Raw genomic sequence first — 13,302 nt, 5'->3', positions numbered from 1 at the left:
ACCAAATTACAATGAAGTAGCAGATTGAACAGTTCTGCGCTTTAAATGTTAAAATCTTGTCATTTTATGACATAATATTTATCTGTTTAGCAAAGTCCTATGTACTTTTGTCTGGACATCTAAAATTATCTCAGAACTTATGTACTTTTATATTGGCTTCTCACTGACAGGATAGTTCATAAAGGTCATTTGTACGATAACCACTGTTCGTGTTCTGTTTGTCCTTTTTTACCACCTTGCATTCAGTTAGGAATCCACAATTCACACTGTTTGAAGAAAAAAGGTAAGTTGAGAGAAAAACAGCATTCAGGGCTGATTGCTTACTCATACTTACACAAATCAGACAAAATATCAAAACAGATCGACAGAATAAACTGTAAAAGTTTCACCTTTTAGTTAATTACATTTGTAATAATAGATTTGTCCTAAAAACATCTCCCTTTATATATTTGCACTCATCTGACAGTAGGTTTGGCATTTACTGTGTTGCACATATTGTTTTTCAGTTCTTTTCACGTGTCTCAATAACATGTGTACCCAAATGTCAGGTATAAATGATACTTTTAAACCCATCCTTACAAATTATAATTGCAGTGATTGGACTGTTTGTTCATTCGTCCAGATTTCATATCCAGATTGTAACTTTGTCACCCTTCAAGTGATTTTAATATTATTGGATACAAATGTTCACCAAAATGAGACAATGTGTCATACGCAAGACACGGACTTGTAGCTCAAAGGTCAAGGTCACACTTGGAGGTCAAATGTCTCGGCTTTTTTCCTGTCTGGTCTGTAACTCAACTATTTGTTAAGGCATAAATGATCCCCATAAACAGACAATGTGGCTAACGCAATACACAGAACCCTAACTCAAAGGTCAAGGCCACACTTGTCCGGTCAATAACTTCCTGTAGGGCTTGACACAAATGTAACCCATAATGAGATGATGTGTCATGCCTAACACCCAGACCCTAGTCTAAAGGTCAAGGTCACATCAGAGGTCAATAGTGTTTGTAGCTCACCTGTCACATAGTGACAGGGTGAGCTTTTGTGATCGCATTTTGTCCATTGTCCGTCTGTCTGTCGTCCGTTCACAATTTCTTGTGAACACCATAGAGACCACATTTTGCAATCAATTTTAATCAAACTTGCACACAACTTGAATTGGCATAATATCTCGGTTCCTTTCGAAAACTGGCCAGATCCCATCATGGGTTCCAGAGTTATGGCCCCTTAAAGGGCCAAAATTTGCTATTTTTGGCTTGTGAACACGATAGAGACCACATTTTGCAATTAACTTTAATCAAACTTGCACACAACTTGTATTGGCATAATATCTCGGTTCCTTTTGAAAACTGGCCAGATCCCATCATGGGTTCCAGAGTTATGGTCCCTTAAAGGGCCAAAATTTGCTATTTTTGGCTTGTGAACACGATAGAGACAACATTTTGCAACCAACTTTAATCAACCTTGCACACAACTTGTATTGGCATAATATCTCGGTTCCTTTCAAAAACTGGCCAGATCCCATCATGGGTTCCAGAGTTATGGCCCCTTAAAGGGCCAAACTTTGCTATTTTGGCTTTTGCAGCCATATTAGAGACTTCATTTATGGTTTGATTTGATACAAACTTGCAAAATATCTTCAACAACATTAAATTTTGGATTCCATGATGAATCTGTCAGATCCAATAATAGGTTCAGGAATTACGGCCCCTGATTGACCCCTAAAAGAGCCAAAATTTGTTAATTTTTACCTTGTGAACACGATAGTAGTGACATTTTATATTTGATTTTAACCACACTTACACACAACTTAAGTCACAATAAGATCTCAGTTCCTTTCGAAAACCGACTAGATTCCTTCATGGGTTCTGGAGTTACTGCCCCTGAAAGGCGCAGAATTTTCTAGTTTGGCCCTTTCAGCCATATGGAAGTTTCACTTATGCTTTTTTTTTATACAGACTTGCACAGAATGATTATCTTGATGATTTCCAGGCCTGGATTGAAACTAGGTCATGTTGGTTCAAAAACTAGGTCATCAGGTCAAATCAAAGGAAAAGCTTCTAAACAGCCTAGAGACCACATTTATAACCCTATCTTCATGAAACTTGGTCAGAATATTTATCTTGATGATTTCTAGGCCAAATTCGAGTCTGCTATTGTTTTTGCTTGCATTCTATGATACCAAAGGATTTTCTTACAGATTTTATTCTTATAGCCCAGCAAACAAACAATATCCATGGTCAGTGGACTGGAAGAAGTTTTCTTAAAACAAATTTTGAAAACTATTTATAGTTTTTAGCTCGACTTTTTGAAGAAGTAGAGCTATTGCACTTGCCCCAGCATTTGGGTCAGCGGCTCCATTGGTTAAAGTTTTTGATAAAATCAAATATCTCTGTTACTATCAAAGCTATTGACTTGAAACGTCTACACCAGGAGAAACAATACCCATAACTCTGAGTTATGCCCCTTTTTAACAATTTTTTAGTTAAAGTTTTTGATAAAATCAAATATCTCTGTTACTACCAAAGCTGTTGACTTGAAACTTAAAATAGTTATTTACTTTCAAAGGAGAAACACCAGGAGAAACAATCCCCATAACTCTGATTTATATTTTGACAGAGTTATGCCCTTTTTTAACTTATTGTTTGGTTAAAGTTTTATAAAGGTTTTACTGGCAAAGCTCTAATTCAGAGTCAGGCACTGAGAAAAGTCGAGCGTGCTGTCTTACTGACAGCTCTTGTTTTAGGTTTAGCAAAATCTATTAAGAAACCATTTTAATTTGCTTCAGTTCTTGGTGCCAATTTCAAATTGGTCATTTACTTATTCTGTCCATACCTTTAAAATGGGCACACTGACATACTTTAATGATCACTGAAATTAATGAACTAAATATTGAAGTTGATATTATGTAAAATCATTTAAAAAATCTGTGTGTAGTAAAGAATCCTAAAAAAGGTCTTTAAACCCTGGCAGATGAAATGAAAAAAACTGAACCTTGTTGATATTTATCAAAGGTCATATTAGGTACTAGTAAGTGAGGATTTTAGAACTAAGGTGATATTTTCACATAATTTTTGTGATTTATGTAATGTCACAAAGTACAGTATCAGTATTTTAGCAGTATTGTGCAACACTTCCTCATATTTCTTGATTAATAGGCGCTTGTTGTTGCTGGGAAACAGAAAACTGCCGCAATTCTAAAAAAAAGATATTGGCTAATTTATCCAGCCTTCTGGAATTAGGCTCAACTATTAGAAGAAAGAAGAGGGCTTGTTTTTACTAATTTGTTTACCGGTACTGATGATAAACCCAGAGAGATGATAAAGTCGACCACCTTGGAAATATTCAATTGCAATCGGTTATTTATAAAACTGAACTTGCCATCTAATAGTTTCCACTTACAACACCAACATAGTGCATTTGCGACCAGCATGGATCCAGACCAGCCTGCGCATGGATCCAGCCTGCGCATCTGCACAGTCTGGTCAGGATCCATGCTGTTCGTTTACAGTTTCTCTAATTGCAATAGGCATTAAAAGCGAACAGCATGGATCCTGACCATATTGCGCTGATGCGCAGGCTGGTCTGGATCCATGCTGGTCACAAATGCAGTATGTTGGTTTTCTCATGGTGCGGCTCAAATAGGGATTTGTCATAGGGATAAGAAGAAAGACAGCTTTTGGATTAGGGACACCAAAGGACAAGCTCATTAAGAATAACCCTATTAAACCCCTGTTTTTAGCTTGACTTTCCGAACAATAAGGAGGGCTATTGCACTTGCCCCGGAGTCGGCATTGGTAAAAGGTTTTTAAGAAGTCCAGTATCTTCTTCCTTACTTAAGGTATGCAGTTGAATTTTGCTGTAGTTGCTTATAGTGACAATGTCCATCAGTGTGACAAGTTGTGTAATTCTATTTCCAGAATTATGCCCCTCTTAGAAATTTAGGTTAAAGTTTTTATAAAGTTTATTGTCTTCTTCATTACTTAAGGTTACTGTAATTTCTTGTAGATGCAATTTACATTAGTGTGACAAGATATGCAACTCTACCAGAGTATACCGGTAGTTCAGTATAGTTTTAAAAACATAGATAAATAACCACTTTTATATCCTTTAGAAACGAAGTGTGGTCTAAAATGAATTTAATACATCGAATACTGTGCATATTGTTACATCCATGTAGTAAAATGTTTAGACATTAAACACAATGTCTTGGCCTAATATATGTCACTTTCAATTGGTTTTTTTTCTATGGCGTGCCTTTAATTAATTAGGAAAAACTGCTTTTCAGTAACAATCTCTAAGCCAAGTTGTATAGACCCCATCTGCAATTTTGCAATTTGATAGAATTAATAAAAGACAACAGGAATTTAATGTTGCAGGTATTTTGATAAATGTTTTGCATAATAATTAATTTAAGTTATAGAAGAATTGCCACCTGAGCACAGAATTAATATAAGTCAGTTTTTAGCTTACCTGAGCCAAAGGCTCAGGGTGAGCTATTGTGATCACTCACCGTCCGGCGTCCGTCCGTCCATCTGTCCGGCATCCGTCCGTCCACACTTTCCTTTAAACAACATCTCCTCCTAAACCATCAGGTCAATTTTGATGAAACTTCATAGGGATGTTCCTTGGATGGTCTTCTTTAAGAATTGTTCAAAGAATTGAATTCCATATAGTTCAGTTTTTCAAAAATATACTTCCTCAGCACCCACTGCCCAATCCCGTGTTCAGTTTTTCAAAACTATACTTCCTCAGCACTCGCCCAATCCCGTGTACAATTTTTCAAAAATATACTTCCTGTGACAGCACCCGCTGCCCAATCCCGAGTTCAGTTTTTAAAAAATATACTTGTTCAGCACCTGCTGCCCAATCCCGTGTTCAGTTTTCAAAAATATACTTCCTCAGCACCCACTGCCCAATCCTGTGTTCAGTTTTCAAAAATATACTTCCTCAGCACCCACTGCCCAATCCCGTGTTCAGTTTTCAAAAATATACTTCCTCAGCACCCACTGCCCAATCCCGTGTTCAGTTTTCAAAAATATACTTCCTCAACACTCGCTGCCCAATCCTGTGTTCAGACATGAATATTTGAAGGTCTTCGGATAGATCTCACCTCAAGGATATTCAGAAATAAATGGAAGAGGAAATTCATGAAATCTCCCTAGCTCCAAAATGTGGTCTTTATTGGGAGGTGGTCTCTATTCACAGGTTAAAATACTGTTAAAATTGGAAACAAAACATGTGGTCTTTAGAGCCAGGTGGTCTTAGTTCAGAGGTGGTCTTTAACACAGGTTTGACTGTAATTACAGTGGCCCTTTCTATTCATTACAGAATAATTTAGTTTTAAATCATTTCATCTCAACAATTACTTTCATGTTACAGTGATGCTCCCTTTCGCAGGAATGGCCAATCTCCGTGTAAATTGCTGTTACATCTAATATCTGAGGTTACCCTGCAATTCTGAGGTGTTTAAAGGAATATATACAAGGGAATCCCCTACAGTCTATAAAATAAACAAACTTGTTGGTGAGCATGGATGGATCCAAACGGAAGGGGAAGAAGCATTTTATAGAAATATTTCGATGGCAAAATACAATACATATCTGTAGCCCTGACCAACCTATAAACCAGGCCAGTCTATTTTATAAGTACAACAAGACGGTTGACCCATTTAAACCAGATATAGTTCTAGTCCCTGTATAAACAAAAATTTTTTTTTTCTTTTCAGATGAAAGAAGATTGAGAGCAGCCTGTAATGACAATGACTACATTACAGGTAGACTTTATCTTATACCTTAAAATCATTTTATTTCATGGGCATGAAATTTTGTGGCTTTTGCCAAAAAACAAAAATTCTGTTTCAAAGATAAAAAGAACAGTATATAATTTGTTCATTGGGCTTTAATTTAACACAGTGACAAAATCCACAAAAATTAGTACCCCTCCCCTGACCCCCCACCGCCCCCATTAATATTACAATTTTACAGTATCTCTTTCAAAACCTAGAATTCGGAAGGAGCTGATAGTATACTAGTATTAAGTGTTTAGTTCATAGTTACCATATTCTAACTTTAACATACTAATTGTGCCCCCTATGGAGAAGGAAGGGTATATTGTTTTGCTGATGTTGGACGGTTGGTCAGTCTGTCGGTCGGTCAGTAGACCAGTCGGTTTCCAGATGATAACTCAAGAATACTTAGGTCTAGGTCAAAAGCCAAGATCACAGTGACCTGGAACAGTTAAACAGTTTCCGGACGATAACTTGAGAATGCTTTGGCCTAGGATCACGAAACTTAATATTGATGTTGACCATGACCAGCAGATGACCCCTAATGATTTGGAGATCAGTAAGTCAAAAGTCAAGGTCACAGTGACTAAATAATTTCTGTTCCTTGTGCAGACTACTGAATGCATCAAGGGGGCATTTTGTGTTCTACAAGCTCTTATTTTACTTTGGTTCACATTACTTTTTACTTAAAATTTAGCATAATCTCTCTATTTAAAAGCTGAAAATTTAGATGAAAATCAAAGTATTAAATCAGTTCAATATTTACCATTACTCAGTCAGTAAGCAGGTTTGATTAATAGAAAGTGACGGTGTAACCTCATTTATCCAGAAAGCCTAGAATAATACCTGGTACTCGTTACACAAGTAGCAGAAATGTTGCTGGGAGTCCAAATTTTTCAGATCAGCCTAGCAAAATATCAAGCATGATAATTATTATGATCCTATATTTTTTATTTGCCAATTTTCTAAGTATATTCTGAAGTTTTGAAAAATCTAGGTTTAATCTAATTCCACATTGTAGAAGAAATTTTGATATGAAAATGCAGAACTACTTTAAAAGGATAATTTTGACAATAGATAGGTTTTCATGTAAATAGTTCAAAATAATAACTTTAAATCAGTAAGGCTTCGAACTGATACTTAGTGAATTGCAAAAGATTAAGCAAACTGTGCCAGAGGTTCAACCCGGACACCTTAGCAGACCTAAGGCTCCAGCATGCGAGAATGCTGAGTACCAGTGTTCTTGGTTTATTGATGTTTGTCTAAAGATTGTACTGTGTTTGCAGTTGTCGAGCTTCTGGAGGGTGGGGCAGATCCATCTTGTGAAGATGAGAAAAAGAGGACCCCTCTTCATATTGCAGCCTCACAAGGCTACCAAGAAATAGGTATGGAACTTTTTTAGCTCGACTATACGAAGTATAAGGAGAGCTATCCTACTCGACCTGGCATCGGCGTCTTTCCGCGTCCCCACCTTTGTTATCCCCCGACGAAAGATGGAGGGATATAGTTTTGGCATTGTCCGTCCGTCTTTCCGTCCGTCCATCCTTCCGTCTTTCCGTCCGTCCGGAGCCATATCTAGGAAATGGTTGGGAATATTTATTTAAAACTTCATATACATGTTCACCACAATGAGTTCTTGCGGCCCATCAAGTTTCAGTCAGATTGCCCAAGTAACACCAGAGTTATGGCCCTTAGAAGTTTCTAGTGTTAACTATATAGGGTACTATAAATATGGCAATTTCTGCATCATAACTTTTGATATATTTGACCTAGAACTATGAAACTTAAACAGAATTTAGATCACCATAATGTAGTTGTGTACACACAATTTCATTTGGATTTATTTGTAAATTAAGAGTTACTGCCCTTTAATTGTATAAAAATCCACATATTTGTACATAACAAACTTACCATTTGGTAGAATTTCATTAAATTTCTTTCATTCTTTTCCATGAACATTTATTGTAAACATGTGAAGTTGTGTACCCACACCTGGTCACTCCCTTACCTTGATCACACACCTCCCCCCTATCCCCCGACACCCCCCCACCCAAAAAAAAAAAAAAATCATTCCTTATATTAGATTTTTTTCAAACAAACTTCATATACATGTTCACCACCATGAGGTTATGGGGCCCATTAAGTTTCAGACAGATTGCCCAAGTAACACCAGAGTTATGGCCCTTAGAAATTTCTAGTGTTAACTATATAGGGTACTATAGATCTATAGATATGCCAATTTCTGCATCATAACTTTTGATATATTTGACCTAGAACTATGAAACTTTAACAGAATTTAGAGCACTATAATGTGGTTGTGCACAGACAATTTTTACAGATTTCTTTTTGTAACTTCAGAGTTATTGCCCTTTAATTGTCTAAAAATTCACATATTTGTACATAACAAACTTAACATTTGGCAGAATTTCATTAAATTTCTTTCATTCTTTTCTGTGAACATTTATTATAAACATGTGAAGCCCCACCCCCCTCCAACTTCACCCTTTTACCTTTTTTTTTTTTTTTCATTTTTAATTTTCAATCAATATTTATAATCAACATGTGAAATTTTGTTTCCTCTCCCATTCCCCTGCACCCCCACCCCCTAAAAAATAAATATATACATATATCTATATATAGATATATATATTTCCATTCCTTTTTTTTTATATGTTCAAACCTTCAACATGTTAAGTTGTGACTGCACAAACCTTGCCCTCAGCCATGTTCAAGATATCTTACCTGTGTTCTCTTAAGGACATCTGATCTTTTAAGTTCAAATGTACATGTAAAACAGCAACACCTGGTGCCAAACCACTCAAAGACAATATTTCATTCCAGTTAAACTTCAAGCTCACATTTCAATTAACTGCATTTAATTTTAAAAGCTAAGCTTATTACAGTACACATATCCCATTCAAAATAAATTCTTTAGTCAGGATCAAAGTATCATACATTTATTATGTACTCTTTAATTAAACATTTGTTTTCTGTTAAATTGATTTTGACTAATGAAATTATTTGCTTCTTATTAACATCCTTAACCTTTTGCCGGATATATCTTTTTGCCATTCCTCACCACAGACCCTTTCGGCGGGGGATACCAATTTATCGAATTTGCTTGTTAAAGTTTTTTTTACACTTTCTCTTTTTAGCTTCGTCGTTCGTCCGTTGTCGTCAACAATTTGACTGTTAATACACTAGAGGTCATAATTTTGACCTTATCTTAATGAAACTTGGTCAGAATGTTACCCTCAATAAAATCTTGGACGAGTTTGGTATTGGGTTATCTGGTGTCAAAAACTAGGTCACCAGGTCATATCAAAGGAAAAGCTTGTTAACACTCTAGAGGTCACAATTTTGGCCCAATCTTAATGAAACTTGGTCAGAATGTTACCCTCAAAAAATCTTGGATGAATTTGATATTGGGTTATCTGGGGTCAAAAACTAGGTCACCAGTTCAAATCAAAGGAAAAGCTTGTTAACACTCTAGAGGTCACAATTTTGGTCCAATCTTAATGAAACTTGGTCAGAATATTACCCTCAATAAAATCTTGGATGAGATTGATATTGGGTCATCTGGGGTCAAAAACTAGGTCACCAGGTCAAATCAAAGGAAAAGCTTGTTAACACTCTAGAGGTCACAATTTTTGTCCAATCTTAATGAAACTTGGTCAGAATGTTACCCTCAATAAAATCTTGGATGAGTTTGATATTTGGTCATCTAGGATCAAAACCTAAGTCACAAGGTCAAATCAAAGGAAAAGCTTGTTAACACTCTAGAGGTCACAATTTTGGCCCAATCTTAATGAAAATTGGTCAGAATGTTACTCTCAATAAAATCTTGGACGAGTTTGATATTGGGTCATCTGGGTTCAAAAACTAGGTCACCGGGTCAAATCAAAAGAAAGCTTGTTAATACCATAGAGGTCACATTTATGATGTATCTTCATGAATCTTGGTCAGAATGTTACTCATGATGATCTCAAAGTCCAGTTTGAATCTGGGTCATGTAGGGTCAAAAACTAGGTCACAAGGTCAAATCAAAGAAAAAGCTAGTTAACACTCTAGAGGCCACATTTATGACCATATCTTAATGAAACTTGGTCAGAATGTTAATCTTGATGATCTATAGGTCAAGATCAAATCTGGGTCAGGTGGGGTCTTGAGCTAGGTCACTGGGTCAATCAAAGGAAAAGCTTGTTAACACTCTAGAGGCCACATTTATGACTTTATCTTTATGAAACTTAGTCAGAATGTTAATCTTGATGATCTTTAGGTCAAATTTGAATCTGGGTCAGGTGGGGTCAAAAAGGAGGTCACTGGGTCAAATCAAAGAAAAGCTAGTTAACACCGCATTTATGACCATATCTTAATGAAACTATCTTGATGATCTTTAGGTCAATAGGTCAGGTGAGCGATACAGGGCCTTCATGGCCCTCTTGTTTCTTCTTATCTCTGTAATTGCGCGATGGATTTGATTCAGACTTAAAATTCCTCATCATCACCCACATCATCTGACATAAAGGCCATAACTCTGGCACCAATATTTCATGATTTATCCCCCCTTTTCACTTAGATTTTCAGGTTAAAGTTTTGATGCACTTTCACTCTATCTCTGTTATTGCTGAATGGATTTGATTCAAACTTAAAATAATTGTTCAACATCATCACCCACAAGCCCGCCCGCTTAGCTCAGTAGGTAAGAGCGTTGGTCTACGGATACCGGGGTCGCGAGTTCGATCCTCGGGCGGGGTTTATGTTCTCCGTGACTATTTGATAAACGACATTGTGTCTGAAATCATTAGTCCTCCACCTCTGATTCATGTGGGGAAGTTGGCAGTTACTTGCGGAGAACAGGTTTGTACTGGTACAGAATCCAGGAATACTGGTTAGGTTAACTGCCCGCCGTTACATGACTGAAATACTGTTGAAAAACGGCGTTAAACCCAAAACTAACAAACAAATCATCACCCACATCATATGACACAAGGTGCATAACTCTGGCACAAATTTTTCATGAATTATTCCCCCTTTTATGCCCCCAAAGGGAGGCATATTAGTTTTCAACTGTCTGTCCGTTCGTTCATTAGTTATTTAGTTCGTTCGTCACAATGTTAACTTTTTGCATGAAGGCACTTTACTCGCGAACCACTGCACCCAGGACCTTCAAACTTCACTTGCTGATAGTACTTATTGAGTACACCACCCCTAATGACTTTGGGGTCACCAGGTCAAAGGTCAAGGTCACAGGTGCCAACATTAACTTTTTGCATGAAGGCACTTTACTTGCGAACCACTGCACCCAGGACCTTCAAACTTCACTTGCTGATAGTACTTATTGAGTACACCACCCCTACTGACTTTGGGGTCACCAGGTCAAAGGTCAAGGTCACAGGGGCCAACGTTAACTTTTTGCATGAAGGCACTTTACTCGCGAACCACTGCACCCAGGACCTTCAAACTTCACATGCTGATAGTACTTATTAAGTACACCACCCCTACTGACTTTGGGGTCACCAGGTCAAAGGTCAAGATCACAGGGGCCAACGTTAACTTTTTGCATGAAGGCACTTTACTCGCGAACCACTGCATCCAGGACCTTCAAACTTCACATGCTGATTATACTTATTGAGTACACCACTCCTATTGACTTTGGGGTCACCAGGTCAAAGGTCAAGGTCACAGGGGCCAACATTAACTTTTTGCATGAAGGCACTTTACTCGTGAACCACTTCACCCAGGACCTTCAAACTTTACATGCTGATAGTATTTTATGAGTACACCAACCCTACTGACTTTGGGGTCACCAGGTCAAAGGTCAAGGTCACAGGGGCCAACATTAACTTTTTGCATGAAGGCACTTCACATGCGAACCACTTCACCCAGGACCTTCAAACTTCACATGCTGGTAGTACTTATTGAGTACACCGCCCCAACTGACTTTGGGTCACCAGGTCAAAGGTCAAGGTGCTGCGGGGGGCATTTGTGACAGCTCTTGTTACTTGGAATTTCAGGTTAAAGTTTTGATGCACTTTCACCATATCTCTGTTATTACTGGATGGATTTGATTCCTACTTAAAATAGTTGTTCAACATCATCACCCACATCATATGACACAAGGTGCATAACTCTAGCACAAATTTGTCATGAATTATTCCCCCTTTTTACTTAGAATTTCAGGTTAAAGTTTTGATGCACTTTTACTCTATCTCTGTTGTTACTGAATGGATTTGATTCCTACTTAAAATAGTTGTTCAACATCATCACCAACATCATATGACACAATGTGCATAACTCTGGCACAAATTTTTTATGAATTATTCCCCCTTTTTACTTAGAATTTCAGGTTAAAGTTTTGATGCACTTTCACTCTATCACTGTAATTACTGGATGGATTTGATTCCTACTTAAAATAGTTGTTCAATATCATCACCCACATCATATGACACAAGGTGCATAACTCTGGCACAAATTTTTCATGAATTGTTCCCCCTTTTACTTAGAATTTAAGGTTTATTTAATGCATTTTCACTATATCTCAGTTATAATGAAATGCATTGGATTCAAACTTGAAATCATATGACACAAGTTGCATAACTCTTACACCAATATTTTATGAATTATGCCCCCTTTTTGCTTAGAATTATACTTGTTTAATGTTTTGATAAACTTTATCTTTACCTCTCTTATTACTTAAAGTTTTTAACACAGAGTCAAGCTATTGTGCAATATCTTCATCCATCACTGGAATCATTAAACACTCCAGTGACAGCTCCAGTTTCCACAGATGTGCCTAGTTTCACTATCCAGCATCGAAATAGTCGAGCCTGCTGTCTCCTGTGTCAGCTCTTGTTACATTACTCCTTTCTCTGATGTCTGGAAGTTATTTAAAAGTTGTCACATTGTAATGAGCAGTGTATAGTTTGTGTTTGTATATAGAGGATATCAAATGAATGTAACTAACCCTTACCCAGCTAAATTTCTATAATGAACTTGTCCATCTTTCAATTTGGACAGAAACATTAACTGTTAAAAGGTGTGCTTACCAAAAAGACACTGACTGAATGGCGAACATTGCAGATCTTGATCAGACTGCATGGATGGATTTGCAGGCTGATCTTGATCTATACTGGCCTCAAAGGCAGAATCACTCATGTCAGTATGGTAAGGGCTAGGTTTCAGTTTTGAATTTATAGAATGAATTGGATATATTGACATTATTTGAGCCTCTGACATAATAGTTTTTATTCAACAAGTTAAGTAAACTATAAATACGACTGAAATATACATAATTTATAGTCTATTTCACATATACTCCATGAAGCAGCTTAGAAGAAGAAAACATTTATCTTTGACTGATAATATAAACAAGGGAGATAAGCTGGCATCAGTCATTAGAGTCCTATGAAATAAATATCTCTGCCATCAAGTCCTCTTTAATAGCACTTCCTTAGCAAAATTTTCAATATTATCTCTGGCTCTAAGGTCTGTTGAGATGAGCTTTG

The 13,302-nt window shown here is 37.0% G+C and overlaps 1 protein-coding gene across 2 annotated transcripts in view; it reads left to right on the top strand.

The window, feature by feature from the left end:
• LOC123565051 (ankyrin repeat domain-containing protein 54-like) overlaps positions 1 to 13,302 on the top strand; it is a 46,824-nt gene that overhangs the window by 4,927 nt on the left and 28,595 nt on the right. For both annotated transcript variants that reach the window (XM_045359053.2, XM_045359052.2), the window contains exons 3-4: positions 5,735 to 5,782; positions 7,081 to 7,179. In XM_045359053.2, the coding sequence (XP_045214988.2) occupies positions 5,735 to 5,782; positions 7,081 to 7,179 (147 nt within the window). The remainder of the gene's footprint in view (positions 1 to 5,734; positions 5,783 to 7,080; positions 7,180 to 13,302) is intronic.

The sequence above is a fragment of the Mercenaria mercenaria genome, chromosome 2 (assembly GCF_021730395.1).
Source record: "Mercenaria mercenaria strain notata chromosome 2, MADL_Memer_1, whole genome shotgun sequence".
NCBI classification, from domain to species: Eukaryota; Metazoa; Mollusca; class Bivalvia; order Venerida; family Veneridae; genus Mercenaria; species Mercenaria mercenaria.
This window is presented reverse-complemented; position numbering and strand designations above follow the sequence as displayed.